This window comes from Mustela lutreola, chromosome 9 (assembly GCF_030435805.1).
Source record: "Mustela lutreola isolate mMusLut2 chromosome 9, mMusLut2.pri, whole genome shotgun sequence".
Lineage (NCBI taxonomy): Eukaryota > Metazoa > Chordata > Mammalia > Carnivora > Mustelidae > Mustela > Mustela lutreola.
In genome coordinates, this window is record NC_081298.1 from 122,897,144 (window position 1) to 122,919,908 (window position 22,765).

Genomic DNA, 22,765 nt, shown 5'->3' on the forward strand with positions numbered 1-22,765 from the left:
AAGGGGAGATACAGAACTTACAACACTGCTGAGGAGGCACAGATTTCTAATAAAAACATAAAACAGGAACAATGAACTAGAAACTAGAATGCTAAAGGAAAGCTTCCGTTCTTAAAAATAGATTTATCTACATCACAGAGTTGTGTGTGTGTTTTCAAACCAAGATGTTGCCTAACAAATTTCTGTGACTTGCCCAGGGTCCTACCAAGTATGTAGCCCAGTCCTCACTCCACTCTACCTTTTGAAACTCAGCCCTCAACAAGCAGAGAAAGCTGCTAATCCACCCTCATAAAGATATTTCTGTCAGTCAGGAAAGAAGGGAACCAGCAACCACCCTTTTCCTGGGTCTTCTCACCATGAACAGTGCCTCTGTCTCTGGCATCCTCTCAGCCCTCAAAGCCATAATCCCACACAGCAGCAAAGAGTAGAGGAAGAGAGCAGGGTTGGAAATGTCTTTGTGTCCTGAGAAAGGTACAGTAGATGTCTCAGTCTCTTGAGCAGAATGGATACAGATGCCATCTAGCTCTGGATGGCCTTCCAAAGGACCCCAGTTGTTCCAGGGGATCCCTGGGCCAAGGGCATGACCCCTCCTTCCTCAGGGCACCTGACAGTTTGGAGCCTGCTGAGCAGGTGTATCTGTGCACAGAACCACCACCACCACCACCACCCCCGCCAATCCCCGCCAGGTCAGGGCTCCAAGAAGCAAGATCTGCCCTTCTCCTTTTCCTTCAAATTTAGGATGCAGAATGAGAAAATGAAAGCGCAAAGTGGGAACTTGCCAGAGTAGAGCATCTTCCCGCCCTGCAGTCTGGTGGAACACCCTCGTGGGAGGCCTTGCCGACTGGTGGCATGCCAGGGCAAACGTGGGAACCAGGACCATTAGTCACACACAGCCAGTGCCTGGAAGCCTGGGACTGAGATTGTTGAAGAGTGGGAGTGATTTTCTCTGCTTGCTAAGCTTGGCTAAAAAACTCATTTTCTCCCCTCTCCCACCCCATAGGGCTCCCTCACAAAAGCCAGTTCATTGTGAAAGATCTCTATGGCCTTTGGCAACCCGGGAATCACTCTGTAGTGACTCCCTTTCACTGCTGTGGGGATCATGATCCCCGGAAGGGAAACCAAGTCAGAGGATGGTAAATTCCTTCTGAGAGTTAGGGCTGAGCAGGAAGAGAGGGTGCTTTCAGCCACTGAGTCTGGCCGTTAATGTCCAGACCCACTTTCCTATCTCAGAGCTGACTTCCAGAGTCAGGCCAGGCACCCATGTCCAGTGCGGGTCATGGTGATCTGAGCCAGGCTGGTCCCGGCAACCCAAAGCCGGCCGTCAGCCGCTCCTCTTCGACCGGTATCCGAAGTCAGTTATGCAGATAATAGGATGGATGCTGCAGGGCCTTCTCATCACATACATTATTCTAATAGAAATGCATAACGCGACCCGAGCTCTGTGACAGTCCATTTTAGAAGACTTTTGCCGAGCAAATCAAGTGCTCAGGGAGAAATTGGAGAAAGCATTTTTCCTCAGCAGTATCTGCCAGCTCGATCCTAAGCAGCCAGAGCCCAGACAAGCCCCAGCTGCGAAAAGGGTTGCGGAACACTGCCCCCCCTCCAAGCCCACTAAATGGTCCAGAGGAATCTGAGACGTGGTGCCCATCCGTTAAATAAATGCCTTTTACCCAGGCGGGCCATTCTTTCTTGCTCTCTCTCTCTAAAGCCTTGCTATTCCCCCAGTCCACATTCAGACACACACCTTTTTGTCAGCTACTTAAAATCATTAAGTGAACTTAATTAGGTTTGTCCATCCCCAAGGCTGCCACGGTGGCAAATAAGGCATTATATTCACTGTCCATTAGCAGTCTGTTGCCTGAACGAGACTGTGCCTTTTTGGAGTGGTGCATGAGCCATGTCAGCATTTCCGATGCAGAGATCTGCCCGGTGAGCCTGGGAGACAATCAGTTTCAAGGCTGTCCCCTCCATACCTGGCCCACTGCCCCAGTGGCCACCTCCCTGAACCACCCCCCACCCCGGGACCAGTTTTCAACAGGCCTCTCTCTAAAGCCGAGCAAGAACAGAGTTGAGGGGTACGTTCTTTGTGCGAAGACAGGCTCCAACCGAGATCTCAAGCCAAGTCTGTTTTATCAACAAGTTCCAAACCCCACCAGCTGGAAAAAAAGAAAAACAACAATAATCCATGCAATCAAAAGTGTCTTATTTGGAAAAACTGAAAGAGCTGAGCAGGTGTAAACTATTGAGGGGCAGGGAGTGGAATCAACTGCTAAAGGCTAGAAAGAGCTCAGCTGCCTTGTTCTTAAATAGCACGGAGTAGCGAGGGAGCTGGAGGAGGCCCAGAGAGCTTGCTCCTCCCTTCTCCTTGACCAGGCTGCCCAGAGAAGGAGGGCTAGGTTCTCCTAGCCATGAGGGCTCAGCTTTCTTTCTCCACACAGGGCTAAGGCTTCAGGATAAAGAGCGCTGGAGTAACCAAACATTTGTTAAAACCACCTGATATTCCTAATCCTGGAAGTAATGCAGCATGGACCTTGCCTTTCCTTAGACTCAGGGAAGTCCATCTGCTGCATGCTAGAACATTCCCTCAACCCTAGAGCAGTCTAACTGGTGCATGCTAGAATGTTCCCTCAATCCTAGAGCAGTCTAACTGGTGCATGCTAGAACTTTCCCTCCATCCTAGAGAGTCTAACTGGTGCATGCTAGAATGTTCCCTCAATCCTAGAGCAGTCTAACTGGTGCATGCTAGAACTTTCCCTCCATCCTAGAGAGTCTAACTGGTGCATGCTAGAACTTTCCCTCAATCCTAGAGAGTCTAACTGGTGCATGCTAGAACTTTCCCTCAATCCTAGAGAGTCTAACTGATGCATGCTAGAATGTTCCCTCAATCCTAGAGCAGTCTAACTGGTGCATGCTAGAACTTTCCCTTCATCCTAGAGCAGTCTAACTGGTGCATGCTAGAACTTTCCCTCAATCCCAAACCACTCCACCTAGTATATACCTAGTATAGACAAGACCCAAGGCCGCAGCTGACCTGGAGAGTGACTTGGTATCTGCACTTTTGGGGGAAAGCAATAGGAAAAACTGGTTGCATCAGAAAGACTAAGAACCTTAAGGAAATCTCACTCATCCTCAGCAGGGAGGGGAGAGAAGCAGAGCCAAGAGCAATCTCTTCTTCCCCTGAGGTTCAGCTGAAGACACTCAACCAGGTACCATCCAACACAGAGAATCCCAAATCTCCTGAATCTGGGTGGCCCTAATGGCCACCGGCCTCTTGCCTGGTGCCCCGAAGAACAGAAACTCCCAGATGGGTCCTGCTGTCCCCTCCCTGCCCCTGAACCTGCCACTGCCAGAGACTATTCTCAGAATGCCTCTGCTCCATACCTGCTGTCCCCACACCCCAGCGTGACCCACCTTCATCCCTCCCCCTCCCACCCCCTCCCTGCAGCCTCTGGAGTCTGGGGCACTTGGGGCAGGGTCGGCAGGGTGGCCTTGTGGGTGGAGGGAGGCCTCGTTGCATGTTTACATCTGACTCGACATCTGATTGAGTCTTCCCTGATTGTTAGGAGTGTTCCTGACTCCGACTATGTGCAATTCCCTATGTCAATCAAACTCTTTTAAACAGCAGCTGCCACTGCTGTTGCCTTGCAGAGCACTTTAGAAACTCTTCTATTTAGAGACCATTCCAGCCCAGCCTGCACCATGCCATCCATGCTAAGAGGCCCAGTGGCGGGTGGAGAACCTTGCAGCCCTAAACTCTCAGTAATGAAGAAGGAGAGCAGAGAGAAGGGAGGGAAAGCAGGTGAGAGAGGGGAGCTGTGTATCTCCCAGAAAGGGCCCACTTCGGGCAAAACAGGGGTTTTGTCCCTCTCCCCCGTGCTCAGCAGGTGCATACAGGTAATTCACTCGCTCTGGCAGCCCAGGCCGCCTGGAAGGGACACCCAGGATGCTCGGCACCTGGCCTGGCCCCTCAGCCTGTGGATGACAGATGAGGAGCTGGTGACCCGGAGTGGAGAAATGGGAAAGGTGGGCCGTGGGGCCTTCCCCACCGCTCTTCCACCCAGGGATGTGATTCTTTCTAGTCGCCATCCCCGAGGGGCTCTGTGCACCTGTTCTCTTGCGGTCTGCAAGCAGCCTCTCTCCTCACCCTGGCAGCTTCTGTAAACAGAACAAGACCACAGTGTCCCAGCCCCTGTTTGGCCCCTCAGAATGCCAGGCCTGGGTTTGTCCGGGCTGACCCGGGCTGGAGCTGGGGACTTATCCACGGGCCGCGTCCCCTGGGGAAATATAAGGAAACCGTGACCTCACTGCGGCTCATGGAGAAGTCTGAGGCTGTGTGTACCCACTGGCCGCTCACCGCATCCTTCCGCACCCCTCACACGTGAACCACAGGGGCCCGGCCCTGTGCTGAGCCGTTCCTCACTCTGGTTCCTCCGCCGCAGATGCCCTCCCCTCACTGTTCCTCGCCCTACATCCTGGTCTTCCTTTGAAACCCACTTCAAGGCTGCCTTCTCTGTGAGCAAACCTAAGTAGGTTTACTATTAATTCAGGCTGCTCTGTGTTGGTTACAAACACTTCCAGGGATCAGAGCCAAATTATTTAATATTCAACAATGGGTCAGGCACCACACAGAGCAACCCCAGTGGAGACTGACATTGGCTAAGATGCCAGATCCTTGAGGAACCGCTCCCCCCCCACCCCCCGCCACCGCTACACTGTGCCGGGGGTTAACCTCTCTGTTGCTAAATAATGAGAAAAACAGGGGGTACCCAGGAAGAAGCCAGGCTGCCTGAGGCAACAAGCAGGGGACACTTGGGGGACAGTGGCTGTTATCAGTTGGCACAAAGCTATTTTAGTAATGACTTCGGCTCCCTCAGGGAGCACCTGCTGAATATCAAGCCTACCCATTCCCGCCCGCCCTCCCCACCCAGTAAGTGAAAGAGGTCTCCGAGGAGTTTCCGAGCCGTTTCAGGGAGCCCCGCACCAAGCCCCAAACTCCAGAACGGATTAACCTATGGAACAATCCCTCAGACAGGGAAGTAGAGGACAGCTCCATTCTCACAACTGCTCTGCCATGAAGGAAGACTGACCAAAAGGGCAGCTGTGAGCCCCTCATGGGCACACGGCCGCCCGACGCTGAGTCCTGCCAGGTGACCGACCCACACCGTTCCTCACCCAGGGTCCTCTTACCACACCTACAGGTTCTGGCTGCAGATGGTTGCTTGGTGGGGACAAGGATCCAGAGCTACTGTGGCTTTTGACAATATCTCCATCAGCCTGGACTGCTACCTCACCAGTGAGTTCCCCCTGTCCCTGTCACTTGTCCCCAACCCAGACGACCCACGGCCACACTCTCCCTCCTTAACCTGAGCCCACCCGCCTCCCCCACCTTCCCTGGGCATATTTCTCTCTCTCTCCCTTAAACCGAGCCTCACTTAACTCAGCCCGTGGGGTCTTCTCTTCTCTAGTCAGTGGGGAGGACAAGATGCCACAGAATACGGCACCCAAATCAAGAAATCTGTTTGAGAGAAACCCAAGCAAGGAGCCGAAAGCCTGGGAAAATACAAGAGAGACTCCCATCTTTGACCCCACAGGTAAGGGTTCGACTTACAAACTTGAGCGAGGTCGTGTTGTTGTTGTTGTTGTTGTTGTTGTTGTTGTTGCAAAAGGCAGAAGAAAGATACGGGCTGTGATGGCGGTAGGGAGCTGTGTTTAAAGAATAAAAGAGTCAACCGCTAAAAGGACCATCACCTACACCCTGGCTGTGTGGCTGTAAAAGAAGGTCATTAGGGTCTCTAATTTTCTGGCCAAATGGATCATCTGGAAGTTGAGCGAACTTCTCCTCTGTGCCTAGGGAGGACCCAGGAACAGACCCTGGAGTACCAAGCCAATCTCCTTTCCTCAAACTCCATCCCTTGAAATCACTCCCCCTTTACAGAGCAAAGCAAACCTTACACCAGATTTCTTCTCTTCCTAAAGAGTGTTGGGTCCACTGTGCAAAGCCGGGCTAGCCCATCACAGGTAAAGGCCCAAAATCTTCAGATTCAACACGATTCCCCAAAGCTTGGCTGCCTTCCAAAGCTGTCTGATTCAGCATCTTCTGGGCTGAAGGACTTCCCATGGGGACTTCAAACACAGTCTTCTTCAGCCTCTGGCTCTAAACCATGGTGTGACTTCTCAGCTATTCTTCGTACCAGGAGGAAATCTCTTAGAATCGGTTTCCAAAGCCAGTATGATGTTCCTGAGCAGATGCTAGATCTGTGAGCCTCGCCCCAGAGAAGCTGGGGCCTGACACTAGCAGGTCAAGGGGTTCCCCCAGGTGGTCTGGGTGCCTGGGTATGGGAGTGAGATGAGTAATCTGGAGAAGCATGTGCACAGCACTGTCCACCCACACCCTTTTTCCTATAAAAGATCACTTTATTAAAATCACAATAGATAAATGATAAATTTCTGCTTATAATGTGAAATCCTTGTTTAGTGCAAAGTTCAAAGGAAAAAAAACACCTTCATACTAAATTCATTGACTCTCAACTTATTTCATAAATATCAGCTTTGGTTTATCTTCAAAGAAAGAAACCCCTTCCTTTCTCTGGTTGAAAAGCCACCCCAGGTGTAGCTCTCTCTGTCCCGGATTCCTGCCTGATCGAGCGGCCGGACCAGGGGGAAAGTGTTCGTTGCTTTTCCCCCTCACCTCTCCCCTCTCCTCCCTTCCTCTTTAGCTAAAACCTCAGAACACCCTTTCATTTGTCCACATGAAAGGGAACCTGCTGCCTCTATTTCCCTACTCTGCCCCGTTGTTCATGAAAACGGCCAAGGTGAGGCAAGCGACCTTCTGTCCATCGTCCGCTGCCCCGCCACCCCACCCCGGGGACAGACCTCCAGGACTCCCTGGGTCCTGGTCAGTGACTGCCTCCCTGCAGTGCATTCAGGACAGGTTCAGCAAACCTCGTGGCAGACCCTGGCCCCACCTTGCCACCAGCACTGATTACATAGCAGGGGCTCTGGGAACACCTGTGGATTGACAGGGGGTCAGAGAGCGGGGGGGGGGGGGGGGGAGGCCTGAGGCTTGAGCTCAGTTCTCGGATTTTAGCAGCCAGCACTTAGCAATCTGACTCCCGGTTTATTGCCATATGACTCCCACTGTCCCTAAAAGGCTCATCGATGAGGGTCTGCCCAGTGGCCAATCAGACTAACAAAATCATGAGGCAACTGGAAAGCAGCCATGCTCCCCACCACCTCCAAATAGAAGGAGCAGCGAGTGGCTGCCCGAGAGTCCGGAGCTTCCTCTGCTGCCCAACCCAGCCTCAGGGCAGGGGTCAGGGGTTGGGGGGCGGTGATCAGCATTCCATCTCCAGACTCCCTTCTGCGATGATCCCACCTCCAAGGGAAGAGGACGCTGAGGCAAATTCAACCCCCAGCAGCCTCAGTGGGTTCCTTGGCAAGGCTTTAGAAAACTGAATACAGAGGCCACGTTTTCCCAGGAACCCACTCTTGCGCTGGGGAGCTCAAGGGGAGGGAGAAACTGAGGTAGGATCCCAGCTGACAGATGTCCCAGCCCCAGCACCCCCTGATTCATCAGGAAAGGCAGGAGCAGGGTCACCCTTCCCCACCCCCACGGGACAAGCCCATCACGCCCCCTGGGTGCCCCTCATGGTCAGGGAGATCAGGCCACCCTGGGTCCATGCTGTGGCCCTCCCTCATCTAGCTTTCATCTAGAACTACAAACGGTTCCTGTACACTTCCTCTGTGGCCAGTTACGTGCTCAGAGATGCTGAGCGGAGCAAGACCCAGGTCAGGGGGTCAAAGAACTCCAGTCTACAAGAGAGCACGGATAGACGGGGAGGAGTGGCCTGTGAGCCAGCAGGTGACGGCCTGCGAGGTGAAGCTGGGCCCAGCTCTGAGCTTCTGCCTGCGAGGGCCTCTAGAGAAGAAGGGGCGGGGGGGGGGGGGGTTGGGGGGGGCCTGCAGTGTGAGGGGAGGGGAAGGGAAGGAGCTATCAGGAGCCCATCTGCCTGCTTGACACCGGGCCAGGTGTTTCATACACCAACCCATCCCGACTTCACTCTGGCCAGGGAGAGTGGTTGTCATTACCACTGTGGGATGAGAAGATGGTTGAGAGGGATGAGTCCCCCAGCGGGTAGGGAATGGAGCCAGGATGTGACCCTGAAGTCTACAATCTTTCAGCCAACTAAGCCACTCCAGGTAGCCAAGTCTAGAGAGTAACACTGAACATGGGGAAGAGCAGGAGAGCTTCCCAGACAAAAGGCCCAGCCTGTCCAGGAAACACATCAGTTCCCAGCCTTCCAGCCAAGGATGGGGGAGACCAGATAACAAGATGTCCTTGCCAACGTTCAGCGCTGTCAGTTTCTGCGGCGCTGGGCCAAGGGCAGCTGGTGGCATTTCCACTCTCCTCCTGGCAAGTGTTAGAGCACCTCCTAAAAACAAAAAGGTTACACAGGGGCTTTTAAAAACAGTCACTCACAACACACCCAGGTCTCCCTAAACACTCTGCACATCCCCTGAGTCAGGCCCGCGATGAGGTCCTGACCTCCATCCAGCCCTAGGGGTTCCTTCACCCCGAAGCCCACAGGGCAGAGCTGAGCGCCTGGAGCTTCTAGGCAGGGGAAAGCCTGTCCAGGTGCTTCGTGGAGCTTTCTCGGAAGCCTGAGTCACTTTAGCTAATCAGATGAAGAAACTGAGAGAGAAAACGGGGCAAGTATTAAGTCTGGGAAAATTACATTTGTCAGCTTTGCACATACAATTACGTTAACCAAATGCTTGGGATAATGCAATCACAGGGCTGCAGAGCTCTCTCTCTCTCTCTCTCTCTCTCTGTCTCTCTCTCAGCAGTAATGAATGTGCAGGCAGGCTCTGTCACCGCCCACCAAAGCCCAGAAAAGGACAGACAGGACCCTCAAGGCCCATGACCCTGCCTCAGCTTCCTTACCCCTCTCTCCTTCTCCTGTGAGCTCACGTGTTGTATAGGGAGAGCAGAAAACTTACATGAGAACCAGCCCAAACCTTGGGCCCAACCCACAAGTATTAGTAGCTCACGGAGCCCTGGCATCAAACTACACTCTGGCCTCTGAGTTGGTTAGTTATGGTTGGTTTACTGCCTTCTGAGTTCTCATCTCTTGCCAAAGGGCAGGGGGACAATGAAAACTACATAGGACCATGGAAAGAGCACTGGACCAGGAGTCAGCAGGTCTGTGCCCAGCCTTGGCAGGCCTGCACTAGCAGGCTGTGGTCCTGGGGAGGGTCCTGCCCCCGCACAACCTTCTCTCTCCTCATCTAACAGCTGGGGCGTGTCAGTAAGGCCCCCAAGTAGCAGAGCTAGAGGAGAGCCGCTAATGCTAAGGCAAAGGCAAGAAAACTGCTTCTTTTAATAGTCCAGGTTTAAAGTAGACATCTCCAGGTCCCTCCCCATCACCAGCCCCACGGTTTTAAGAGCTGAAGGGATAGGGTGTAAGGGAGCCAGAGCTTCCTTGGTCCATCTCTCTAATGAACCCATGGCATTGTTCATGTGCCCAGAAGAAAGGGTGGCAGACTGTCCATTTCCACACACGCTCCTACGGTTCAAGAACAGATGCCAATTTCAATGAGAAAGTTTTATGTGTTTCATATAAATTGATTGAGTCTATTTCTGCTAAATGCATTATCCATTCACCACAGAACAACTATTAGAGTTAATAGAATTTGTAGTGAGAGCCATTATGGTCCACGCGTGCCCTTCTGGGGATGACAGCATTGTTGCAAGGCGGGCTTGCCAGGGCCCGGCCCCCTCGCTCAGAACCTGTCTTCTCGTTTCCACCAGAACCTTCTGCGTTCACGCACTGCAGGCCGGGTCTAGCTCACTGTGGTGGCATGCCCACATAGTGGGGAGTTGCAGAGTTCCTGACCAAATAAATGTACTGTAATCCAGCCCCAAACAAATCATAGCATCCTGTGGGCACTGCACGTAGCTCCCTACAAGCAGCAGGGAGCTGGGGTCACTGCTTTTGCCTTAGCTCCTTACTGTGGGCCAGTTTGGGAGGCAGGAGGGGAGGACAGGAAACAAGTAAGAAGAGAAGCCCCGGGGAGCCCCACTCACCCCCCGCAGTGGGGAGGGAGTAGGGGGGCGGGGTGGAGGGAACAACTCCATTCGGATGCTCGTCTCCATTGCATCATTAACAGCCTTCCCCAGGGATGCCCAGTGACAGAATCTGGGACTTCCTGAGGGCAGCAGGGACCCAGAGCCACCCCAGGCTTTCTCCCGCTGTGGCCTCACACCATCTGCTTCCGGTCACCTTGCCAGGGGAGGGAGGACCCAGAGTGCTGCTCCTTCAAAATCAAGCTTCCTGGTCCACAAGGACCTGTGGAATCTGAATGGCTAGGAAGAGGAGGTCACACTCTGCATTTTTAACAAACTCTCAAGGAAAGCCTGATTTGAAGTAAAGCGTCACAACCCCAAAGGGCAGCCTGACCTCTTGAACACAGATGAGGAGGAGCCTAGGCCTGGGGAAGGGGAGGGGCTTCCTCGGAGTCACATGGCATACTTTTATGTCTTTCTCTCTCAGACAGCAAAGCATTTTGTCATGTCCTCTTTTCACACCTGAAAACCACCAGTCACTGGGCGGGACTGGGTGTCAGCAACTCTCCTGGGCTCTTCATACGTGTTATCTCGTTAGTTGGGACTCTTAATACAATCCCCCTTGTACAGATGAGGAAACAGGCCCACAGGGGGTGAGTAAACTTGCCTTAAGTTATACAACTTGTGTAAAAGGCTAAAAAAACATGGTGCTTTTTAAAATCATGTAGAGAAATTAAGTTTTCTAAGCCAGGTAACATTTGGAACCCCATTTTTAAAAATTTTTTTATTTTTTTAAGGTTTTATTTATTTGTTTGAGAGAGAGAGAGAGATAGCATGAGCCGGGGAGCAGCAGGCAGAGGGAGAGGAAGGGCAGGCTCCCCACTGAGCAAGGAGTCCAATGTGGGACTCGCTCACAGGACCCTGAGATGGTGACCTGAGGCGAAGGCAGAAGCTCAACTGACTGAACCACCCAGGTGCCCCGAGTTGTGATAAATCTTAAAGGAATTCTACCATTGACTAGTATTCTAGAGGAATCTCTTCTCTGAAAAAAAAAAAAAAAAAAAAAAAAACCACCTCTGTGCCTAAAGATTTGCTTAGAGCGCATCTGCCTCTTCACCCATCCTCCAAACGGCACCCTAGTCGCATGATGTCCCCCCTCACACTTAAGAAAGCTGATAATGGCAGCTAAATGGCTGCCCTGGCCCTCTGTGCACCCCAGTTCTCACTGGTGCACATGGGACACACTTTTGTCAGCACCCATTCGCCTGAGGGGAGCAGTTCCTTAGGACTTGGGCAGGCATGGGCCGTAGATAGAATCCTGGGGACTAGTTTGGGTGGCTGGCCATTTTCCTCTCAGCTGGCCTGCTTTTTTTTTTTTTTTAAATTTATTTTTTATTTATTTTCAGCATAACAGTATTAATTATTTTTGCACCACACCCAGTGCTCCATGCAATCCATGCCCTCTATAATACCCACCACCTGGTACCCCGACCTCCCACCCCCCACCCCTTCAAAACCCTTAGATTGTTTTTCAGAGTCCATGGTCTCTCATGGTTCACCGCCCCTTCCAATTTCCCCCAACTCCCTTCTCTCTATCTCCCCATGTCCTCCATGCTATTTGTTATACTCCACAAATAAGTGAAACCATATGATAATTGACTCTCTCGGCTTGACTTATTTCACTCAGCATAATCTCTTCCAGTCCCGTCCATGTTGCTACAAAAATTGGGTATTCATCCTTTCTGATGGAGGCATAATACTCCATAGTGTATATGGGACATATCTTCCTTATCCATTTGTCCGTTGAAGGGCATCTTGGTTCTTTCCACAGTTTGGCGACCGTGGCCGTTGCTGCTATAAACATTGGGGTACAGATTGCCCTTCTTTTCATGACATCTGTATCTTTGGGATAAATACCCAGTAGTGCAATGGCAGGGTCATAGGGAAGTTCTATTTTTAATTTCTTGAGGAATCTCCACACTGTTCTCCAAAGAGGTTGACCCCCTTCCACTGTTGGTGGGAATGCAAGTTGGTGCAGCCTCTTTGGAGCTGGCCTGCTTTTTAACCAAGTGTTGTGGATTATCACCTACTAATAGCAAGGGAACTCGTGAGCACTCGTGAAGCACCAGCCTTAACAAGGCTCGTGGGCCCCAGTCCCGGCGGCAGGTTCAGTGCCCGCCGATTACCATGTCACTCTTCATTTGAGAGCGGCTCCCTTCCCTGGGAGCTAAAGCACCCGGGCTCCCAGAAGAGATGCGGCGTGGAACTAATTCCCGATACGTGGGCCTCACGACTGCCCTTCAAGAGTCTCTTCCAGTGCAAGAGGTTGTGTGTGTTGCAGACCCTGTCAGCACCCCCAAGATGTGGCCTGCGTGGTTGTCAAGGGAGAGAGAGGCCTTCCACGGGGATCTGGGGACAGCTCAGGGGGGAGGGGAGGGCTGAGCTGGAGGCTTGCTCACCCACTGCCCCCACCCCAAGGGATCCCCCACCAGCAACAGCTTCCGGGCCAATAGTTCACAGGCTGCCCCCTTGGATCTGTACCCCAGTTACTAAGCACATTCAGCTTCTTTCCTTTGGTCCTTACAGCGCCCCAGGGTCCCCGAGGATAGACGTCACTAACAGAAAGCCGGATGGCATGGCTGTTTGTTTGTTTGTTTGTTTGTTGAAATATAGTTGACACACGTTACATTAGTTTCAGGCGTACAACACAGTGAGTCAGCAAATCTATACATTACGCTATGCCCCACCCCCACCCCCCCCAGTGTAGACCCCACCTGGCACCACACAACACTATTGCGATACCATTGACCAGCTCCCTGCGCTGTATCCTGTGACATCCCTGTGACTTACTCAGTCCCTGACCAGAAGCCCGAACCTCCCACGCCGCTTCACCCATCCTGTGTCTGGCGTACTTTTCAAGAGCACAGACTCCCTGGGTTCACGTCCCAGCTACGCCATTTACTTTAAGCTACTTCCTCCTCCTTTTTGTGCCTTTGCTTCCCCATGTCGAAAATAAAATTACAAATAATATAAAATAAAATAAAGTGAAATGAAATGGTGCTTTTCTCATTAGTGCTTCTATTTCATAGGCTCGATGACAGGATTAGGGGAGTGCATGCCTGTCCCAGTCAGAAAGAGCAGGACATGAAGTGAGCTGTCTCAGCCATGGCTGTTTCCTCATTTCAGAAGTGAGGAGACAGAATCAGAAAGGTTCTGTGGCTTGTCCCCCCCAGCCAAGTGCAGAGCCAGGCTCCAGACTCAAGCTGGCAACCTCCGGAGTCTTCCCTCTCTAACCCCATGCCCGCTGGGAGGAATCCCAAATACCACCCAGCTGCTGAAAAGGGAAAAGCTCTTGCTGCATCCAGATCGACTGGCTTTCTCTTTCCAACTCAGGAAATTCAGCTCAGCATTCAACACAGAAAACATTGCTGCTTTCTAGTCAATGTGATCTTAGGATTCCCAGAATCCCCCCAAAAAATCATGTAGGGCTGAGTTTCAATTCACCAAGCTTTACAAGCATGTACAGTATGCATGCTCTGTGCCAAGCCAGGTGCTGCGTGCCCCGGGGCCTGCTGCTGGGAGGGGACCAAAGCGCTGCTCTTGAAAAATGCACTACCCAGAGCCGGGTCCACAGAAGCCTGAGATGAAACCCCTGCTCTCTTAGCACGAGGGAGATCCTGGCTCCCTTTCCAGTTTATAATTCAGATTGCATCTGGAATTCAGACGGGTCTTCCCACTCTATGGCTCTGATTTTACCCTGTGCTGGATGGTGAGGAGGTCTTCATCCAAGATCAGCGCATTGCGAATTCTACCGAACGGAGCATCCTCTTTGAAAAGAATTCTAGGGTCCTTTGAGAAAGGAAGGATACTATGCTGTTACAACAGAACTTCCCAGCCCTGGGCCCCACTGGCCAAACAGCATGGCATTATCCAGCTCCGATGGCCTCAAAAACACCTCATGAACCCCCAGTTTAATGCTGTGTGGTGGTTGGAATCATGGCCAAGCTGCAGATAAAATGGCTTAACACCAGGGCATGGCTCCTGTTAGCAGAAGACAGGTCCACTGCCTTTCTCTCCTCCGGATGGCCTAAAAAAACATGTTGCTTTTACCCGTTTGTTCCAGGGAAAGGTTGTATAAGTGGGAGACAACAAATGATCCGGGAACTCTGGTCTCAGCACAGCTTGATTAAGATCATTTAGCTCCAAGACCAGCAGAATACAAAAGGCCCCTCCATCAGCGCAAATACATTAAGCACTTGTTTTGGGGAAAGATCATTTTTAATTATCGCCCTATTCCCAGACTTGCTGGATCAGCCTGCAGAGCAAACCTGCATACCTTGGAGCCTATTCAGTTTTCTGCTTGCTGCAGCAAAGCTTCAGTGGTCCTGGACAGAGAGATGTTTTGTTCTATTCTGTTCTGTTCTGTTTTAATTCATCTGGGCCCAGAGCTGGACAGAGAAGCTAAGAGGAGAAAGGGTGAAATACTAACTCTAGATCACATAAAGGGATGCCCCCTCCTCCACTTGCTCCTCCACTGGCAAGAGGAAAAGGAACAAGAGGTGGAATCACCCCAACCATCACCGAATCAAGAAAGAGAGAGAAGACGCCTGGAAGAATGCAGCCTAGCCAGGGTCCTCCACACTTGGTGCTTACACAGAAGATGGGGAGTTTTGGAGGTGGCTAGAGAGTGATCTAGTGCTTTATAACAAATTACCATAAATGCAGTAGCTTAAAACAACACACATCTGTTCTATTCCTCTCTGTGGGTCAGGAAACTAAGCACAGTTCATCTGGGTTTTCTGCTTTATCGTTTCTCATATGGTTGCAATCAAGGTGTTAGCTAGGGCAGGGTCTTATCTGAAAGCTCAAGCGGGGAAGATGTCCCTCTCAAGTTCACTCGATTGTTGGCAGTCCTTGAGAAGCCTAGGAAGAGAGGAGGAGGAGGGAAAGGGAGAAGGACAAAGAGAGAGTCTGCAAGCAAGATGAAAGTTACAATCTTATGTAATGTAATCATGAAAATGACATCCCATCCCCTTTACCATATTCTGTTGCTCAGAAGCAATGCACGGGTCTCACCCATACTCAAAGGACGGAGACTAAGCAAGGTGTGACTACTAGGACACAGAGATCACTAGAGACCATCTTAGAACCTCCTGCAATGGGCTTTTGGGTGCCAGAGATCACCTGATTACTGGGAAACTTTGAGAAATTGTGCAGACTCAAGCCTATCCAACACTTAAATATTCAGAAAACACCCCATGAGTGCCAGTCCCTAGCAAAATGATAAATGGGTTGGTCAAGAATCCTGGAGACTACACTATATGTTAATAAAATGCTAGAGGCAAGTTATTAAAACAAACAAACAAACAAACAAACAGAAAGAATCCTGGAGACTAAGGCTCTAGCTTTGCAATTTCAGTAGAATCAAACATTCTGGACCCCAGTTTTTTCTTTTGTGTGTAAAGCAGGGAGAATAGTTACCTGCCACACTTCTTTCTCAGATCTGGCTGTTGTAGTGAGGAGGCATGTATCTCTAGCAGGCATGGAAGGGTACAAAAGAATATGCTAATATAAAACATTCTTATGATATTGTTATTAACATTATTATTAAAATATATCATGGAAAACATTGGGCCGGCTCACTCATCTCTCCATATGTTGTCCTCTCTAAATTTTCAGCGTATTTATAATCTTCCTCCTCCCCAAACTATGAGCTGTGCACCTTTTTTTATACATACTTTTTTTATACTGTGTGTTCTGACTATATTTTTCCTGAATTTTTTTGCAAAAGTTGCAAGCAAATCCCAGCTCTGTACTTTTAAAGCTAAAAAGGGTGGAGAGGTAGTATTTTGCGCTTTGGGTCCTTTTGTACAATCAGTTCAGTTCATCTTCAATTTGCAAATTAAGCCCTCGAACTGCATTTGGGGGAAATACATGACTTTTGTGGGGCTACAGAGGATTGCCCCAAAAAGACCTGCTCACTGATCTAAGTTGAAAGAGGAATTTTAGTCTTTTAAAGCTCGTCAAAATCTCCATCAGATGAGGACTCCAGGACTTCCTCCAGGAGCAGGTTTTTAATCAAATCCCGAAAGATTGGATCTGAGAGGCCTGATTTGGTTTTTATAGCCAATATTGACAGTATCTTCATAACAATGTGAGCACATTTTACCCATTTAATTATTATTTTTTAAGTGACTGACAGATTGATCCCATTCCAAGATTAACGTTAACAAGTGAGGAAAATAAGGCATGGTTTGGGTTTGTCCAACAACCTGACAGAATCAGGAAAACTCCCCGGGGCCTCAGAATAACTACCTGGAAGAGAGGGCTCTTTTTCCCTCAACTGGTTTATGACTTTGGTCCTACTAACTAGTCCATACAGTCTCTCAGTTGACAGTTTCCGTCAACAGTCAAGTCAGTGGAGGGTCCACACTACTAAGGAGTAGGACCCAAGCGTTCTCTTCAAGACTGCGGGGCTCCCTTCTTTTCAGTCCTGCGGGTGTGGTTTTATGCCTGTGAGTGTGTGCTGGTGTCTGAATGACAACGTGGAGCTGTGTGCTGTCTCCTCGGGAGCCTACCCCTTTCTATTGTGTAGTCACGGCTCAGAGACAAAATACCTTTCCACAAACACCTGTTTCTACCAGGACTACCTGAATCTTTCCACCCTCTCTTGCTCTAAGGCTAATTCAGGAACACAAAGGGCCAAAGGCGCTCCCACCAAACCATGCGTGGTACCCTCAGCATGCACGAGCTCTTCCCCCTGACCCCTCGAGTGGCTTTGAGGGCTGGCATTTGGCCTACTCCCTTCTTTCTGTATTGTTTGGTTCTTCACGCAACAAAGGTATATTAACTTCCTCTTATGTGACTGGCACTGTTTTAGGCCCTGGAGACAAAGCAGTGAATAGCATCATCTAAGCCTCACGTAGGCTTACAGAGCTTATACGCCAGTGAGGGTGAAGGGCAACGAACAAGTGTATGGGGATATATTTCATATTTTATGTTCTGTGAAGAAAATAAAGCAAGTTAAGGGGACAGAAATGACAGTGGAAAAGCATATGTGGTGTGTGCATTTGTGCTATAATGATGGGGGTGTGAACAGAGAAAATTTCAGATTCCTTCAGGTGTGGATCAGAGCAGAAACAGACGATGCTATTTGTTGCTGACACTGAAGTCCTACTTTTTACCCCTAAGCGGATGTGGCCTGGGAAAACCTCCAAGGCCCTCATGATATAGCTACAGCTCTCATTAAGGTCAAGGTCTTGACTGTGAATTGACCTTGTGCAGAGACACAGCCAGGGGTGGGTGAAGAAGTGGGGGGCATGCCTGGGCTGAGCAGGCCAGGTGGGGGAAATGACCCAAATGCCTGGCTTCCCACCTGGGGAAAGGCAAGCTGAAGGCCATGTACAGTGTCTAAAGAAGTTTTAGAAACATACTGCCTCTCTAAGCCAGCATCACTGAGGGATAGCAGCAGGAGTTTCTGATCATTGGTGTTTTTACTCTAACTAAGCAGGTGGGAGACATTGGTTCTAGAAGGGTCCATTCAGATTGAAGTAGGACCCAGACAATGGCTGGGAGCCCAAGGAAGGGTCCAGTGCCATAACAAAAGGTACTTTTTGATGATTGCTGACAATTAGTTCAGTGGCCTTATACATGACTAGTGTCATTAATTCAGGGCCTGATGATGGGGAGATGCACATCTCTGTGATCTTCTTGGCCTTTTCCCCATGTTTGTTTCTTATGATGCTGCATTTCTAGCCATCATGGTGGCATCAGAGGCAGGAATAAAAAAGAAGTGTCTCTTCTCCCCTTTTCTCCAGCCCTCTCAGAGACTTTGCCTTCTCTTTTTGGTCTACCATTTGGTCCTACCTCTTCCCCGACTACCCCACTACTTACCCGTCTGCCCTTGACATTTGGATTTCCCACCCTCTCAGGTGTCCTTTTCCCCCAGTTAATCCTAGAATTGGTCTAGGATGGATCTAACTGATCTTGGATGGATCCAAGACCCAGACCCCAAAGTCAGGACATTTGTTCTTTCTAGTTCCAAATCACTTGGCCAGTTGGGCCAGTGGCCTTCATCTGTCCATCCATCAGAAGTTTTCCAGTCACAAAGGCCTTGTAAAGGATTTTACCCCTTCATGACTTAGAACCAGGCAATAAGCAAGAACTACCAAGAATAAAGCAATGAAGAGTTCTAGCCTCCTGTACTGTTGCCCCTCTCTCCTGAGGCAGTGAATCCTGTTAACATAACCCCCATGGTCAAGCACCAGACTAAGGTCATCTCTCCCCCCAGTCCATGGAGAAGAGCAGATATGGGCAAAAATCAATGACTCTTCAGGCCTGCTTGTGGCAAGACTGGTGTTTGAACCACCCCCAATTCCCACTTGAAACTCAAAACTAAATCCATTATGTGTAACCCCCAGATGGGTGCATATACAACACCCCTCTCCCTATCAAATACTTTATTAACACAACTCTGGCCTGAAGCCAACTGGGGAATAACAAAATTAGCCCTGAGGACTCCCTTAACTTAATTTTTACAGCTACGCTTTCAGGAGAGTGTTTTTCCTGTGACCTTTCCCTTCTCTCATGTGTTACTGACTTTCCCTCAGGGAGCAGGGGGTGGCTGAGAACACAACAAGCAGCCATCACAGGAGCCATTAAAAACTCCCTCAGATTGCCGGGTGTCAGAACTGTTTAGGGTAATTCTGTCCTGAAAACAGCTTTTATCTCAACAGCCCTGCCTTGTTGCCCATTGATGGGGAGCTGCCTCACTGGTTCCCTTCCATGAAGGGCTATCTGCCTCCCAGCAGAGAGGGACATGGGCCTCTGGTCTTTGTTCTCTGGGGGACCTCAGTATTTTTAGGCATCCTGCCTGTCTAGTGGAACAGTGTGAGGGGCAAAGGAGATGATGATACAACAGTAAAACACAGATCACGCGCAGAGCGTTTCTAGCACAGAAGACAGGGCTGGTGTTTTTAATTATTCTTACACCTCCTAATGTCTCATCAGCAAAAAAGAACAAAAGAGTAAGGGCCAGAAATCTTTGCCCAAATGAACATGGCTGTGTGTGTGTGAGTGTGGTGTGTGAATGTGTGGAGTGTGCAAGTGGGTCTTAAGTGTGGTGTGAGAGTTTGTGTGATGTGTGTGAGTGAGTGTGAGTGTGAGCATGTGAGTTTTGTGGTGGGTGTGTGAGTGTATGGAGGATATGTATGGTATGTGAGTGTGTGTGAGTGTTTGAGAGTATGTGTGTGAGAGTTTGCAGGGTGGGTGTGAGAGTATTTGTTGGAGTGTGCGTGTGTCATGCAAAGAAACTCAGTCTAAGAAGCAAACTAGAACATGGAAAATTCTGAAAACTGTGTTGTAGGAAGAGTAAATGTGACCAGCCTCTCCTCACTTAGCCCCAGATTTAACTTTTCTACATAGTCGCCTATCTGGTAAGATAAAATGATTCCTCCCTCTTCCCTATCTGCTGACCTAACATGGTTTTCAGGGGCTAAACTAGCTGGAGGATGGGCATGCTACATAAATGGGCTGTAATTAAGGCATGGAAATTGAAGGCCTTAAAAGTCCTGGCCCTGTTGACTCAAAATCTTAGTAATGTCTTTCTACCTAAAGTTAGACTTCCAGAAACTTCCACCATCTACTAAATACAAGTATCAAAATATCAATATATTCCAAAACTGAGATAAAGGCTTCCTGCAGCTAGTTGGTCCTCACCCTGATGCAGAAATAGGGGGCCACTCTCACACCCTCACCCAACACTGAGTATAAAATTATACATAGTAGAACATGCTGAAGCACTAAGAAAACATACATGATGGTGAGAGAGAAGAAAGTGAATTAGTATAAACTGTTTATATCTGAGGCCATTTAATGAAGGGACAAATAGCCGAAACAACTGGTTAAATCTTGTGTGGCACTATCAATAAAAAGTTAAATTATACTTAGTGGGCTTTATCCCAAAAAAGGCAGACATGATATAACAGCAAGTTCTAGGCCATGGTTTTTGGAGATGTCCCTGATATGTAGTCTGAAAAACCCTACAGCCCCAGGAGTAGAAATGAGGGCGACAGACCTGACCAGAGAGATAATATAAAAGGGCTAATCAAAGCAAGTGACCTCAAGTGATTCTCGAGGATTCTGGGAAGATGGCAGTCATGGTGTGGTACCAGCATAGTTGTCTATCTTTCTGAATCTAAACGCAAAGCAACTGTATATCAAAACTGAAAACCCACGGATATTTACAACAAAATTTTTTTATTAAAAAATACCCAAAATAAAATTAATGAGGACAAAGTACAACCACCATAAGATCTGTCTGATATCAGCATCTGAGCAAGAAAAAGGAGATGAAGACAACAGGCTGTCTTATAAACCTAAGAGCATGAGAAAATCACTGACAGATACTTGCTGGAAATAACTTGACAGCTGATCTAAAAACCATTGTTGAATCTGGGAGAGGCTTTGTCCAGTCCAAGGATATGTGAGTATAAGGGACCATGGTGATGTTTGAAAGAGCAAGGGGGACTGGGCCATCAGGAAAGAGCCCATACTAAGAAGAAATTTCTGGGTGTCAAATCAACATAGGATAGGAGTAACAGATAGGTAAATAGATGATAGATAGATAGATAGATAGATATCCAGATAAATATGAAGGAAAGAAACAGAGCCAGAAATGTTTGAAGGCAAAACTTGTATTTTTCAACACTATATGAAGAAAAGAATAGAAGGAGCTCTGTGAAGTTAGGAAAGTCCTGAACTCTAAGAGTCCTAGAAAATTAGTTTCATGTAAAAATGCATAGGTATTATATGGTGACTAACATAACATAATTAATTGATTAACTAAATTTTTTTAAATTAAAAATAAAAATTCATAGGTATCAAGACCAAATCCCATCCACATTACAATAAGAATTTTAGAGGAGCATAGAGGACGAAACAACAACCCCACATTAAAGTGAAAGCATACCAGAAAGACACACCTACAAAAGAGATCAAAATTTTAACCGATTTCCAAATGAGCTGACATTAAAACAGTGATACAAGACATGAAAAAATAACATAAGCCAGTGTTACAAAAGATCAAAAACTAAGTGATGAAACTCATAAAAGAATTTGAGATAAAAGGAAAAAATAATTTCAGAAATGAAAACTAAATTAGAAAGTATGCAAGAGCAAATACACACCACAGTTAATGCCTTACAAGAAATACAAGGTGAAAAGAGAAAAAAATTTTTAAGTAAAAAAATGACATCCATCAAGATAGGCAGAGAAGATCCAACATGCAGATAACAGGAGTGCCTGAAGAAAATTTGGAGAAAGGGAACAAAACAAATGCTTAAAGCTATAATTCAAGGAAATTTTCCTTATTGTATTTAATTATCAAAAGAGCACACTGCGTTACTAACCTAGGTGAGCAATACCTAAGGGTATTCTAGTAAAATTGCTGAAAATTAAAGAAAAAGAAGAAAAGGACATTGGGCTCCTAAGCAAAAATAGCAAGTGATTTATTAGAGTATGAAATTTAGATTATCATCAAGTTTTTCATAGTACTACTTTATACCAGAAAAAAGTGGCGTAATGTATTTAATATAGTCAAGGGAAAAATATTATCAATATCCAAGAACTCAAAGAATATTATTCCCATAAGCCCTTCCTAAGGAATCTATGGAAACAAGCTTCAGACAACCAAAGTAACTAGAGATATTCAGCATGACTGTTAAGAGCATTAAACATACAGCACTTTTAGAAGTGAGACTAACTAAAGGTTAAAGAGGAAAAAGTATTGTATGTAATGGTGATATGTCCAAACAGTGTAGCTAGAGTACAACTTCAGGAAATTATAGGAGAAAGGATAGCACATACACCAAAACAAAAACAAAACAAAACAAAAAAACTCCTCTCAGTTTTTTTTTTTTTAATTCTATTTTTAGAGAGAGAGAATGCAAGCAGGATCATGGGGGAGGGGCAGAGGTTGAAAGAGAATCTGAAGCGGGCTCCATGCCCAGCAAAGAGCCCAGCGAGGGGCTTGATCTCACAACCCTGAGATCCCGACCTGAGCCGAAATCAAGAGTCAGATGTTAGCCACCTGAGCCACCCAGGGTTTCCTGATCTCAGTTTTTATATCAATGATGGTAAAGTAGCAGTTACTATTATGCATATTATGAAGGATAAAGTAACTGATTAATTATAGAATATTCTAAATCTATTATCCCCTGTGTTCGTGAGAACCAAGATTCTCAGTGTGGGAAAAAAAGCAGATGTAATAGAGAAGAGATTAAATTTAAAACGTTGTAGTCCTGAATTTGAGCTGAAAGTATCATTGTGAGCTCATGAGGTATTTTGTCATATATGTATGTATCTACTTCATGTGTATGTAGGTTTATACTGAAAAACATACAAGTATCTTAGCTCTATCTTCTAAAGAAACCTAGAAACAATCACCAGACCACTAACAGTAAGTGTCTATGGGACCTAGATTGTGTACTTAAAGGGTGTTTTTTCACTAAAAGAAATCAAAGCTTTTGAGAAGATGACTGAGTCCAGGTGGAGGGAAGGAATATTTCATCGTACCAGATAGCAGGGGAGAAAAATAACTCAGGTAGCTACCACTGAGCAAAAATGTGAGAATATGAACTTCTTTATTTTATTTATTTTATTTTATTTTTTAAAGATTTTTATCTACTTATTTGACAAAGA

At 48.0% G+C, this 22,765-nt stretch overlaps 1 protein-coding gene across 1 annotated transcript in view; it reads left to right on the forward strand.

Moving 5' to 3' along the window:
* The window catches only part of ALK (ALK receptor tyrosine kinase), a 681,217-nt gene that overhangs the window by 601,489 nt on the left and 56,963 nt on the right, over positions 1 to 22,765 (forward strand). The window contains exons 10-11 of the mRNA XM_059188719.1: positions 5,199 to 5,293; positions 5,466 to 5,591. Coding sequence (XP_059044702.1) covers positions 5,199 to 5,293; positions 5,466 to 5,591 — 221 coding nt within the window. The remainder of the gene's footprint in view (positions 1 to 5,198; positions 5,294 to 5,465; positions 5,592 to 22,765) is intronic.